General features: G+C 39.8%; 1 protein-coding gene across 14 annotated transcripts in view; it reads left to right on the top strand.

The window, feature by feature from the left end:
• LOC126198503 (atlastin) overlaps window positions 1-12691 on the top strand; it is a 144632-nt gene that overhangs the window by 97828 nt on the left and 34113 nt on the right. For all 14 annotated transcript variants that reach the window (XM_049934988.1, XM_049934886.1, XM_049934963.1 and 11 more), the window contains 2 exons: window positions 7600-7755; window positions 11266-11415. In XM_049934988.1, coding sequence (XP_049790945.1) covers window positions 7600-7755; window positions 11266-11415 — 306 coding nt within the window. The remainder of the gene's footprint in view (window positions 1-7599; window positions 7756-11265; window positions 11416-12691) is intronic.

Raw genomic sequence — 12691 nt, 5'->3', positions numbered from 1 at the left:
GATGTAACGGCATTGGTCCACTGCCCCGCATTGATGGCCAGCATGCTGATGCCCATGACCAGCTGTGGTCCAATGTGGTGGTGCCTCCAGGTCCTGTGGTTTCAGGGAGGACTGTTGTGATGGAGAGTCAAACTGTGGTCCAGGAACAGCATTTCAAATGATGCCCCTAGGCAATAGAGATGCGATACTAACACAATTGATTTTAATTAGAAATGGCTAGGTATTTATATGCTTCATAGCTGAGATCACGTGGGCTTTGCTTCATTATGTGGCACATAGACTAAGCATTTTGGTGGCTGCTGGTTTGCGAAGGCTGCCACCCTCACCTGCTTAGGCACTGCTGTGTCAGCTGTTCCCACACCTCACCAGGCCATCTCGCTTCGCATCGTTGTGACAGTCGTGTTGTATTTTGTAAGGTGTAATACTTTTGCTTGCCTGCAGTTGGAGCTACTGCAAACCCTTTATTTTGCATATTTCTGACCAAATGTGGTCTGTACACTACACATGGTATGCTGTAGCTCTCTTTTTCCCATGTCACTCTTCAGTTCATTTTTTAAGCAAGAGACAAAAACTTGCTGATGCCCTTGGTGCACCATCTGTGGCCACAGATTGAAGATGTTTCCTTGAGAAATTCATGACGTCCATACACTCATATATGGCTCCAAAAATGTTGCACCTATTATCATGTAATCCAGTGTCTTTGTATCCAGGAGCTTGTCCATAGCTTGCACTGCATGTCCGCAACACACACAAAAAATAGCAAGTTGAACAAAATCGGATATATCTGTGCTGTTACTGAGTGTGAGAGGAGAAGCTGTGAAACTCTGAGCTTTATTCACGTGTTGTGCCTCAGAAATCAGCTCCCATGTGAGAATTAGACGAGACACCATTTGCTTTTAGACACAGACACCTTCAAAAGATTTGATACCCTTGGAAGTTTGCATTCTGCTACTGCTACCAGGCAGCATATAATGAGAGGTCCCAAATAGAATGGTGTACCAGTCATTGCTATGATGGGAGTTGCTGTGTAACTCACAAAAATTACAGCTTCAGCTTTAATGAATAAACACATTATAGTAGTACTAGAAACTTATTACAGTTCTAAAACATCCTCATTCACTATATTTTCTTAACTTACATCTTCCTCAAATTAGAAAATAGTCCCATGCCAGGATCCCCTTCTATTCAGTTATAATCTACTGCGTGAAAGCAAGTGTAATGATGCTGTAAATTGTATTTGTTTGCAGAAAGAAGCATGTTGTGACACAACAAGCACTGTGGATGTCTGTCTGTGAAGAGATATGTTCCGTGTAACAAAATAGGCTGTGGACACTCGTGGCTGGACTTTCTGTTGCATCCACAAGAAGTGCATCTGTGTACTTGTGCCCACAGAGTACTAAGACCAGTGCAATTTGAAGCCATGTTTCTAACCTGCAACTTGGTGCATTAAATACCAGTGGTGTACGTACAATCAGATTTGTGGGGACTGTAGCCAGCCATTTAATGAAAATTCATCCTGTGCGCTACTACCTGCCGGTGTCAGTTGCGGGAACCCACCACCTTCCTCGATGGCCATGGTTTATATCTTGTCTTCATGATATCAGCTTCTGCCACTACTGTGGCCAGGTCGTTGTCAGTACGTGCCATCCATTGTAGACCTCCAGTAGTTTTGCCAATAAACTAGACCATAGTTCAAGCAGCACCACCTGTGGAAACCACTCCCTACACCCAACCAAAGAAGCAGCATCCTCCTCTGGTGCGTACCAGTAACAGGACTCCCTTTCAGGAACCTTCTTCTCAGATACCTAATGACCAGAGTCCAGGACTGCTCACTGGTCTTCCTCTTCTACTCTCACAACGAATAAGTCTTGGCAAGACTCTCTACTGACAAAAGCAGTTAAATAGTAGAAAACTGAAATCTTGGGAGAAGGCTACTCTGGTGACTGCAGAGATGCCGGATCCCCCTCACTTCATCAGACTCTGAAACAGTATTAATTGTTGTCGTTGCAGCCCTTGTGGTGCAGACTACACACAGTTTGAACATTGTTACATAGCCCCAATTTTTGGGTCTCCTCATTGTTGGAAAACTTGACACAGCTGCCCCATATTTTTCAACTAAATCTTAAGGTTTTCTCAGTGTTACCACAAGTTCTGGAAATCAGGGAATTTCAAATGTGTCGGGGGAAATATAGGGGAAATTTGAAAAAGACACTGGAAAAATCTGGTTTTTCTCTCAGTAGATGAAATGGTTTGGTTATTGAGATGTCATGCATCGTCACTGGCTGGATGCAGCTGAGTCTGTGCGCCGCTTCCGTACTCCCTGATTCTTAGTGCATCTCCCCTTTCTACCACTCCCCCCAGCTTGCAGTCAGTGCTGCCACCACTTCTTGCCGCTAGCCTAGCAACTGCCGACAAGAGGCAGACAGGCGTGAGGGGTGGTTTGTGTGGTTCTGATTCTCAGAGACTGTTGATGCAGAGGCCGGAGATGGCAGTGTGCATGAGTACTCTCTGAGTGATTGTGTGTGTGCTCTAATTTTCTGAGAAAGGCTATGGCCAAAAATTTAGTTGCAAAAGTGTGATTGTCTTTTCTGTGTGCCCGTCTGCAGCTCAGCGATCATCTTTATGGTCAGTTGCTACCTATCCTCATTAGTAGGGACCGGAAAATGTAGCAGCTATTTTTGGCAAAATTTGCATCTATTTTTTGCACAATTTGCATCTATTCTTGTCAAAATTCATGTCTATTTTCTTTGTTTGTAAATGATTAGATGCACAAATTTAAAAGGTCGTCATGTTACCTGAGTGAAGATGGACAAATTATTAGTTCTTTGAAATTGACTGTTAAAAAGAGTGCTGATTGGGAATTTCTGACTCGAATGTTTACTTTTGCAAAAGCTTCAACACAGTTTTGTTGTGAAAAGGCCTTTGATTTCTTAGTTTCGCTATATTTAAGCTTTCAAAAATGATTGTAACTAACAAGACACTTAGTATAAAATAGTAGATTTTTAATGTTTCGGGAAGAATTTCAGCACCATGGAAAAAGTTACGGATTTTGTTTTCCAATCACTATAGGACAGATGGCAGGCACTATGACTAGAGTTGCAGATGGCAGAGAGTGTAAACAGACTAGAATTTTGACTGCCATAGGGGAAGGAGCGGTGCAGGGAAACAAAACCCACCTCCATTGCTGCACAGCAACCTGCAGCAGAACTCTCACATTGTCACAGGGATCACCGATCTCTTCTGGTATTGTAAGGGTCGTAATCAAAATCCGTGATGTACTAGGATTAGTCACTTTCTTTATTTCAAAATAAGAAAATGAAACAATGAACAACACGCAGCACAAAAGCATTTGGGGATGGCTACTGCGCATTTGCTTGTTGAAGTTAGCAGAGTATTGTTAGTGACGTAGTTCAGACCAGACCTCTAGTGGTGTCCTACACAACTACAGTTAGACATCAGCCACCTAATTTGCCATGTTAAAACTGTCTGCATTGTCTTATCTTTTGAGCTTTCGCAAACAAAAGTATGCATTTCGTTCTTATAAAATGCTAGATCCCATGGCTGAGTACTACGTTTCACTGCGCAAGTGTACCTTAAACAGACCATTCAATCGTCCACAATTGGCATCGCCCCAAATCATTCAGCATATTAATACGTTGTTGTGTTCATACACTTCATTTTGCACGTAGGTTCTTGCACACGTTATCTTTCCAAATTGGGCTTCGCCAGATGATGTATAATGCCAGTAACTGCATTTTCGATATTCTATGCAGGAAATACAGCTATTTCAAACTATCACTGATAAATGGCTCATCTGGATACAATTCACTATGAAACGGCGTCTATTAAGTAATTTTGCATTTTGAGGCAGAATTTGTTTCGCATTAATCACAAAATGCGAGTTATTCCGGTCCCTACTTTTTAGTATTGAGTCTCAGAGTATTTGCGCAAGTTATCTGTTGCATGGATTGATCATTTCATTAACATGATTTCTGTGACACGTGAGTAGCTGGCCACATGAGTGGACTTCAATAATGGGCCAAAACCGCAGGCCATTTCTGTGGGTATTTCTAACAGATCAGGCGTGTCAATTTGAAGTCCATCATTTCCCACTAATGTGCCCTGCTTGTTGGATCTAGTCCCACCGATCTGCCCACAAGCCAGGTCTATTTGTGTTTGACGTAATGCGGCAGATTTTCGTGGTTTATCCATGAATCCAGGAGAGCAGTGTTCCTCAACAATCCAGAAGCCACGGGTGATGGATTTCAGGAATTGCGACTCTCACACCACAAGTACATTGTACAGTGCAGCATTTTTTAGACATTTTATTTATTCCAGTACATTTTTGCTTTCGAAAGTAGTTTATATATTACAAAGTATGGACAATAAAGAAAACTGTGTCAGTTCCTGGCAGTTTGCACACTATGTACTCGTGTATTTCATGAAAGAAAAATCACACAGTACATGTAAAATGAATATAATAGAGGGAAACATTCCATGTGGGAAAATATATCTAAAAACAAAGATTCTGTAACTTATCAAACGAAAGCGTTGGTACGTTTATAGAGACAATAACAAACACACACACAAATTTCAAGCTTTCGCAACCCACGGTTGCTTCATCAGGAAAGAGGGAAGGAGAAGGAAAGACAAAAGGATGTGGGTTTTAAGGGAGAGGGTAAGGAGTCATTCCAATCCCGAGAGCGGAAAGACCTACCTTGGGGGGGAAAAGGGACAGGTATACACTGGTGCGAGTATGCATTTCGTTCTTATAAAATGCTAGATCCCATGGCTGAGTACTACGTTTCACTGCGCAAGTGTACCTTAAACAGACCATTCAATCGTCCACAATCGGATGGGGGTGTGTGTGTGTGTGTGTGTGTGTGTGTGTGTGTGTGTGTGTGTGTGTGTGTGTGTGTGTGTGTCCCTTTTTCCCCCCAAGGTAAGTCTTTCCGCTCCCGGGAATGGAATGACTCCTTACCCTCTCCCTTAAAACCCACATCCTTTCGTCTTTCCCTCTCCGTCCCTCTTTCCTGATGAAGCAACCGTGGGTTGCGAAAGCTTGAAATTTGTGTGTGTGTGTTTGTGTTTGTTATTGTCTCTATTAACATACAAACGCTTTCGTTTGGTAAGTTACAGAATCTTTGTTTTTAAGTACATGTAAAATAATAGACGTAACACTGTGGGTAATAATCAGCAGTAATGAACATAGTAGAACCAACATTTTGTTGATGGTCTCTATAATGTTGGTTTACACTACTCTTCTCTGCCTTACACACTTCTTTCAAGAGCCCTACTTTTTTCTGAAATCAGTGAAGGGATTTTAATTCTGTCTTGTGACTTCAGTGAAATGCGTATTTTTGTCGCCAAATGGGTTTGATTTTATAATTTCAGTGGTCTTAATGAAACACACATACCATTTGGCTTGCTTTCTCGATCTAAAAATCTCCATTACAAAAGATGTTGATGTTAGCACTTAAGATTTTTGCTAACACATTTAGAAATACAGAAGTCCTTACATTTTTAGTCAACTTATGTCTTTACTTACTCTTGAGATCTCAGAATCTGTCAGGGGAAAATGCTAAAACTTGTCTGGCAATCTGGGAAATATCAGGGAATTTCACTTGGGGAAACTTGTGGCATGTTTCTGCTTCCTTGCCAACACCTCTTTGGTTACGTATCACGCTACTCATCTTGAAAGATGACTGCTAGTGTTATGGCTAGGGCAACCGCTTTGGCTTCAAAATTATTGGCTCCAGTCCATCATCATGGAGTATGACCAGTCATTGGTGCCCTCCGTACTAGTCCTGTAGACAATCCTTCTCGCCAAAGCAAAGATCTTACCTCTCCAGTTCTGGTGGCACCAACTCTTGCTCACTTATGCAATCGCTATCTGACAATTTCCTAATCATCCAATTTATCAAATTCTTTTTGGATACTAGAATCAGTGCCCCCCTGACACCCACCCTCCTCAAGGCCCTCTGCCAGGACCTCTGCATGACCCCCATAGAAGGTGCATATCTATGGTTGGATGAGGTCTACCAAGGCAGTAATAAATTATACACACAAACCTCCATCGTGCATCACTCTGTTTATTAGCATAAACTATTTTAAAATCCCAACAGTAGTTCCAAGATTTGCCTTCATGCACAGACAGAAAAATGCAGCAAGGGACTTGAGTTTATAATATGTAGTGATACAATATTTTAGACATTATTTTGGAGGGGACTGGGTTGTTGCAATTGGGCAATTTCCTGCTGTATGCTGAGTCCCTGTCAGTTGCCTTGATCATCCCTTTTTAGCTCAGTTTTAGTTACTTTTGGAAGTGGTTAGGCCTTTTCTCTGCCATGCCTTATTTTGTTTTTTAGGGTTAGCACTGTGATTAAGGAAAAGCCTTATGGAGACCCCCTCCCACACTCACACCAGTCTATTTGTTTCTTATCACCTTATTTTATTACTATAGGTCCAACTGATGTTTACTATAACGAAACACCCAACTAGAAGGACACCTTTCCTCCATAACTGTGTTAGCCTTTAATTGGACAGGTGGGGGTGAGATTATTATGTCGCCACAGGTGAGCACTGGGGGGGGGGGGGGTCTCTCTGCTGTTTTGCCAGCATATTGATCTGACCCATATACTTTCAAATTATTTCTCAGCTCTGACATTAATATTGCTTTCAATAGCTCTGTTACCACTCCTACATGCTTTCATAATTTGATCAGATTTCTGGCTGATGTCACTAACTGAAGATCTCTTGACTGAGGGACTGATGACCTCGCTGTTTGGACCTCTGCATCCACATCTGCACGTACATGACTACACTGTAATTCACACTTAAATGCTTGGCAGCCAATCAGATTTGCCCATCTGAGATGCCTACAGGCACCAACTCTGCACTTACAAATCAATGTCCTATAATTTATGGAATTTTGTCACCTGTGCATAGACATCTTCCACATACCTCCGGAAACCTACCAAGAATTTGCCAGATACGTGCCATACAGAATTGCTGCTTTATTGCTTTCCAGAAGTAGACCTATATACTGTTAAACCAGTGGTCTTACTGTTTTGGCTCATCACTGTATAAATCTGTACAGGCTGGACAGTGAAATGTCAAGTAAGAGTCTGCTATTCTAGGTCACTGAAGTGACGTCCGACTGAAATACTTGCACAAGGCTGTTGAGCCACACACACTAATAATAATAATAATAATAATTATTATTATTATTATTATTAACAACAGCAGCAACCGAATGTAACCTTCATAGTATGCAATGATACATTCATTAAAATATTGCTTTGTTTGGGTAATAATTTTAATTTCTGTGTTTGTATTCTTTCTCCTGTCTATTTCGTATGTGTCTCTCCTAAGTAACATAGTGTTGTCAACTAGCTTACAACATTCTTTTGCTCCTTTTCTGATGTATTTGTCATTTAGCTTTGAATTTCTCTTGCTGGTAATGAGGCCTTTTTTATGTATGAGCTATAAAGTGAGAAAGCTAAGCCATGTGGAGGAAAAGTTCAGTTCAAAAATTTCTTTGCTCTGAAGTTTATTTGTTCATTTGTCTTATGCATTATTGTTCTTCCAATTCGCCAGGTAGCAGTATTATTAATGGATACCCAGGGTGCCTTTGACAGTGAAAGTACAGTGAGAGACTGTGCAACAATATTTGCACTTAGCACAATGGTCAGTTCAGTGCAAATATACAATTTGTTGCACAACATACAAGAAGATGATTTACAGCATCTGCAGGTAATAATTACTATATGTGGCAGTAGTAGTAGTAGTAGTAGTAGTAGTAGTGGAGTTTGTGGTGCTTGCATCTTCCATTCTTTTAAAAAGTGCTTGTTGGTGTAGATAGGGAAGTGAATTTAGGCTTGACAGAAAAATGGTTGTTATAGTTGAGTTGTGCAGGTGAAGATGACCACTGTGTGTGTTTTATGGAGAAATATATAACTGGTGTACATAGAAAAGGAAAAGAAGAGAGATAGTAGTCATTTTTACTTTCTTTTAAAGAATTTTTTCCCATTTAAGAGTATTTGATACTGCGAAAGTTTGATACGTAGAATTTGGAGGGGGGGGGGGGGGCTGGAGGTAAGAAACAGAAGACTTGGCTGTAATAAATAAAATATATCTTGTGTTGAAGAAGTTTAACATAGTAAGATGTTAATGTTACACATACTGTTGATGGGTATTTCTCTTACGTGGAACATTCATTTTGGTAGTCAATATTAACCCACTGTTAATTTGCTGTTATTGCAGTCTGGAATGTTGCTGCAAGTTCACTGTCATTTTACATTCTTATAGTTAACTTCCCCATTGCTTCTCATTTAATTTAGTGTAAGAAAATTCTCATACATATATTTCTTGTGGTATGAATTTAATATGACCAATGACTAACAAATTTTAGCTGGCGTCCTTGTATTGCTTATTTACCTACAGTGTTATATATCATGCTGTCATTATGAGCTTCGGCGATAGAAAGCAATGTGACTGTGTTGATTCTGGACAATGAGATGTACTGCAGTACACATTGAAACAATATTCACTTTTGCGAAATAAAAAGCAATAATGTAACATTGTTTCTGGTATGCTCATAACCTCAAATTAGGAATTAGGTTAATGTTTGCAGTGGGAACAATATTGCATGGTGTACTTTACAAATGCTAGAACTAATTAAAGTTTCTACTACAACAGCTGTACTTAAAATAATAGTTACTACTGTAACATTAGTTATGCTGTATGTGCAATGTACTTAGTGAATCCATTTCGTTTCACAAGCGTCTGGAGAGTGAGGTTCCATTACGCAGTAGTAATTATTGCTTGCTGTTTACATTGCCAACAGTGACACATTACTTTAATTGATTTAGCATAAGACATCAGACTTCAATTACAGTGTCAAAACATTCGAAGGTCTAGGTTGGAATATCAACAGTTATGGAAATGATGGATTGCTACTCACCATGAAAATGAGATGAGTTGCAGAAAGGCACAACGAATGTGTGCCACACACATTCGCTGTTTTATTGCATTCTAGAGGTAGACCAATACACTCTTAAATGCGTAACGGTGATGAAGAGAATGAGAAAGAAATAAGGTAGCTGGCAAACAGAAGCAACTTCAAATGAGTTCTTTGTGAAAGTAGACACACATTGTACTGAACCAGAAAATCCATCATGGTTTTACTCCTCTTCTGGTAGCTCTTTTTGGTGGAAAGGGGAAGGGGGAGAGACGGGGAGACCAAGATAGGTGATAATGACAGCAGTTGGCAGACTGGACTTGGGTTATGGAGAAGAGCAGGATTCAGATTCCTGTAAGACGAAAAAGGTTTTGGTTTTATGTGCTTCCTTAAATCGCTTAAGGCAAATGTCAGGGTGGTCACTTTGAAAAGGGCTTGGCTGATTCTCTTCTACATCTTTGTTACATTTGAATTGGGCTCGATCACTACTGACTTCATTGTTGATGAGTTGGTAAAACTTAATCTTTCCCTCCTTTCCAGTGGAGTGAAAATTCTGGAGGTCAAATTTGAAACATTAATTGCTTTTGAATAGTAAAGAAACATAAATCGGTAAGAATTTAAAATGCATTATGCATGCAAGCACATGATTTTGATTAATGTATGCTAATACACAGTCGGGCATATTTATTTACTCTAAAATCATTTATTTGTGAAAACGTCTGAATAATAAATGAAAACATAGAACACCAAGTGTTGTGACACCAATATAGTTACCATTTCAGGAAATACTTCTGACCTAAGAGTGAAAACATTAAATATATTTAGTGTTCATCCATTTCTTGTCCATGTTTATTCTGTTGTTTTGGACATAGCTTTTGTAGTTAGTTCTTAGTCTCCTGTAAGACATTAACTGTCTGTTTCCTGCTTAAATTGCACAGTACTGTTGCTGTGTAACTTAAAACTCAGTGTAAAGTTTTTGGCTTGTGACACATTTTGGAAGCTTTGTTCCATCATCAGGTGGCAGTTCTGTTGTTTAGTTTAGGTGCATTACTCCTGGGAAACGTACAACGTGAAAATATTTCTTCAGTTTCTCCCAGCATATTTTATAACAAAATGTGTAATGTTGGCGGTTGTTAGTGTCCAAAGCGTATAGTATTTTGGCAATTGACCCTGTCACCATGATCTGGTACGCTGATCAACTGATCATCTGGAGCTGTGGGAGCATAATGGTACTCATTATTTGTTGATCTTGGGAACTTCATAAATTCCCGGGTGTGTCAATCTCATGAATATGTAACTTTTTTTTTTTTACAACCTCTACCAGCAGGTCTGAACTTTTGAGAAGATCTGTAGTTGCTTTCTCTACCTTCAGTCAGATTAGCATCTGTCTTGCAGTACAACTTATCCTTCATTAGGCTCAACATCTTCAGTGTGATCATCGTGGAAAAGGATCCCAGCACTGTTGACCTTGTCAGCCAGGAAGACTAAAATAGCTAGATCTTCTCTCAGGTCGCAGATGGCTATTATTCCAATGGGATTAATTTAGATCTGCCATTTTGGGGAGGAAGTCGCACAGCAAATTTTTGTACTGCACTGTTAATGTCCATGATTGGAGCTGACTTTGGTCTGAGTGCAAAATTGAACCTCATTTTCCAGGACTGAAGCAGTATTGTTGCCCAGTCGCCTGGCAGTCATATTAATGATAGTTGGGCAAGGAATGCCAGTAGGTGGCACACTTTGGACACAAACAACTGACAATACACCAGTGAAGTATTTTGTTAGTGTTGAATTATCTAATATCCTGTGTATTTCCCTTGAGAACACTGCATTTAAAGTTAACATATTCACTGTTAACAAACAAAAGTTCAAATGCAGTGCACTTGAGCTAAACACCGGAACTCCACTGATTATGACTGATCTGGTAATGGAGTAAAGTGTGTTAAACATGTCATAAGTGGAAAAATTTTTAATTTTGTGATGGTTACAGTGTGTGTTTATTTATATTTGAAGCAGTCACAGAGACAATGTACCAAATGGGTGTGTGTAAAATACTGTCACTATGTCGATTCTTTCTGATGTGACTGAGTCCGTGTTTCAGATACTGTGGGTGGCATATCGAGCAGATTGCTATACTTTCGGGAGAAAGTTAAGAATTTTATTTCTTCCGTGCTATAAACTGAAATATTTTGGTGGTGTAGCAACCTCAAGTAGATCATTAACCTTGTTAGAAATGCTATAGTTAAAAAAATCACTGTGTATATACCATTAACAAATAACTCATCTAAATAAATTTTTTTATCTAGTTGTTCACAGAATATGGCAGGCTGGCCCTTGAGGACAGTGGTACGAAGCCTTTCCAAAAACTTCAGTTCCTTGTTAGAGACTGGAGTTTCCCTTATGAGGCAGAGTATGGAGAATCTGGAGGACGCAAAATATTAGACAGGAGATTGCAGGTAAGTGTATTCACTTTGGCTTGGTCTGAAAGGAACTTACTGACCTTACAAAATAATTTGATTTAGTAACTCATTAATAACATAAAATAATGGAAAGGCTATCTCTCACCTTTAGCAGACGATATATAGCACATAGATACAAGTCGCAGAACACAGTATTAACTAGCTTTCAAACCCTGTCTCTTCTTCTAGCAGAAAGTACACACATTCACACACCTGAATATGCTCCATTGTGGCGACACTAATGAGGAAGAGGGGTAGGAGGAAGGGGTGGGAGAGACAGTGGTGAAGGAGTGACATGGGTAACTATCCCACCTACCTCTCCCCACATCTATCAGCTGGGGCCACTGCTGTCTAATAACAAAGCAAATTGTTGTCTTTATTTTATTTAGTCTTGTACCCAGAAACACATTAATTACAACTTCATAACCGAACGAGGTGATGCAATGGTTAGCACACTGGACTCGCATTCGGGAGGACAGTGGTTCAAACCCGGGTGATTCACAGCACTTGACTTTCATTAACTACACTGATGGCCACTGTCTGTGCAGTGTTCAGTTTCTCAGGCAAAGTTTCTGAAGCTGAGGTTGCCTGTGGATCATACAGTGAGTGCCAGTAAGGTCAGGATTCTTTTTCTTTGGCAGTACTTAGGAAGCCAGAACATGAACCTAACATGACTGGTGCTCCGTCAGTACAAATTCCCATTACTCTGTCCAAAGGCAAAAAATTTTCAACCATAAATTCGTTAACAGCAGAAAACACAGCAGCACCTTCTGATAGGGTTTCTAAATTTTTAGAAAACAGTAGTTCTTCCATTATTTTCTTATTGTCCACAAATCAGCAGTATATTATTAAGTGACATTGTTGAACTATATCACTAGAATCGTCACTCTGCAAGGCAAAAAATTGATGTTTTCAGTCTTTTAAGTGTCTGTCCTTCCACATTCAGTGTCATTTATTTGATTCTATGTTGCACACTTGTTTGAAAGAGGTATCTTGTTTACTTTTTGCTGACGGTGTTCTCCAAAAACGATTCTGGTTGTTTTAAGAATGGAAGGTTCGATTGACATCACACCAGTAGTATGAAGTTTTTGTGTTCGCTGTTAAGAGAGAAATTTCATATTGTGCTTCAGTAACTTTCAAATTTTCCTACAAGGGCAGTTTTGTGCAGTTTAAAGAATTTATTTTTCCAACAAAAATCTGTTTTGGTTTATTTTCAAATACCAGGTGAGTTATGTTGGATGATGATCCAGAAGCATAGGCTTCAGTGAGTTGT

The sequence above is a fragment of the Schistocerca nitens genome, chromosome 1 (genome assembly GCF_023898315.1).
Source record: "Schistocerca nitens isolate TAMUIC-IGC-003100 chromosome 1, iqSchNite1.1, whole genome shotgun sequence".
Taxonomy (NCBI): Eukaryota; Metazoa; Arthropoda; class Insecta; order Orthoptera; family Acrididae; genus Schistocerca; species Schistocerca nitens.
The sequence above is the reverse complement of the archived record's forward strand: the minus strand, read 5'-3'. Positions and strand labels throughout refer to the sequence as shown.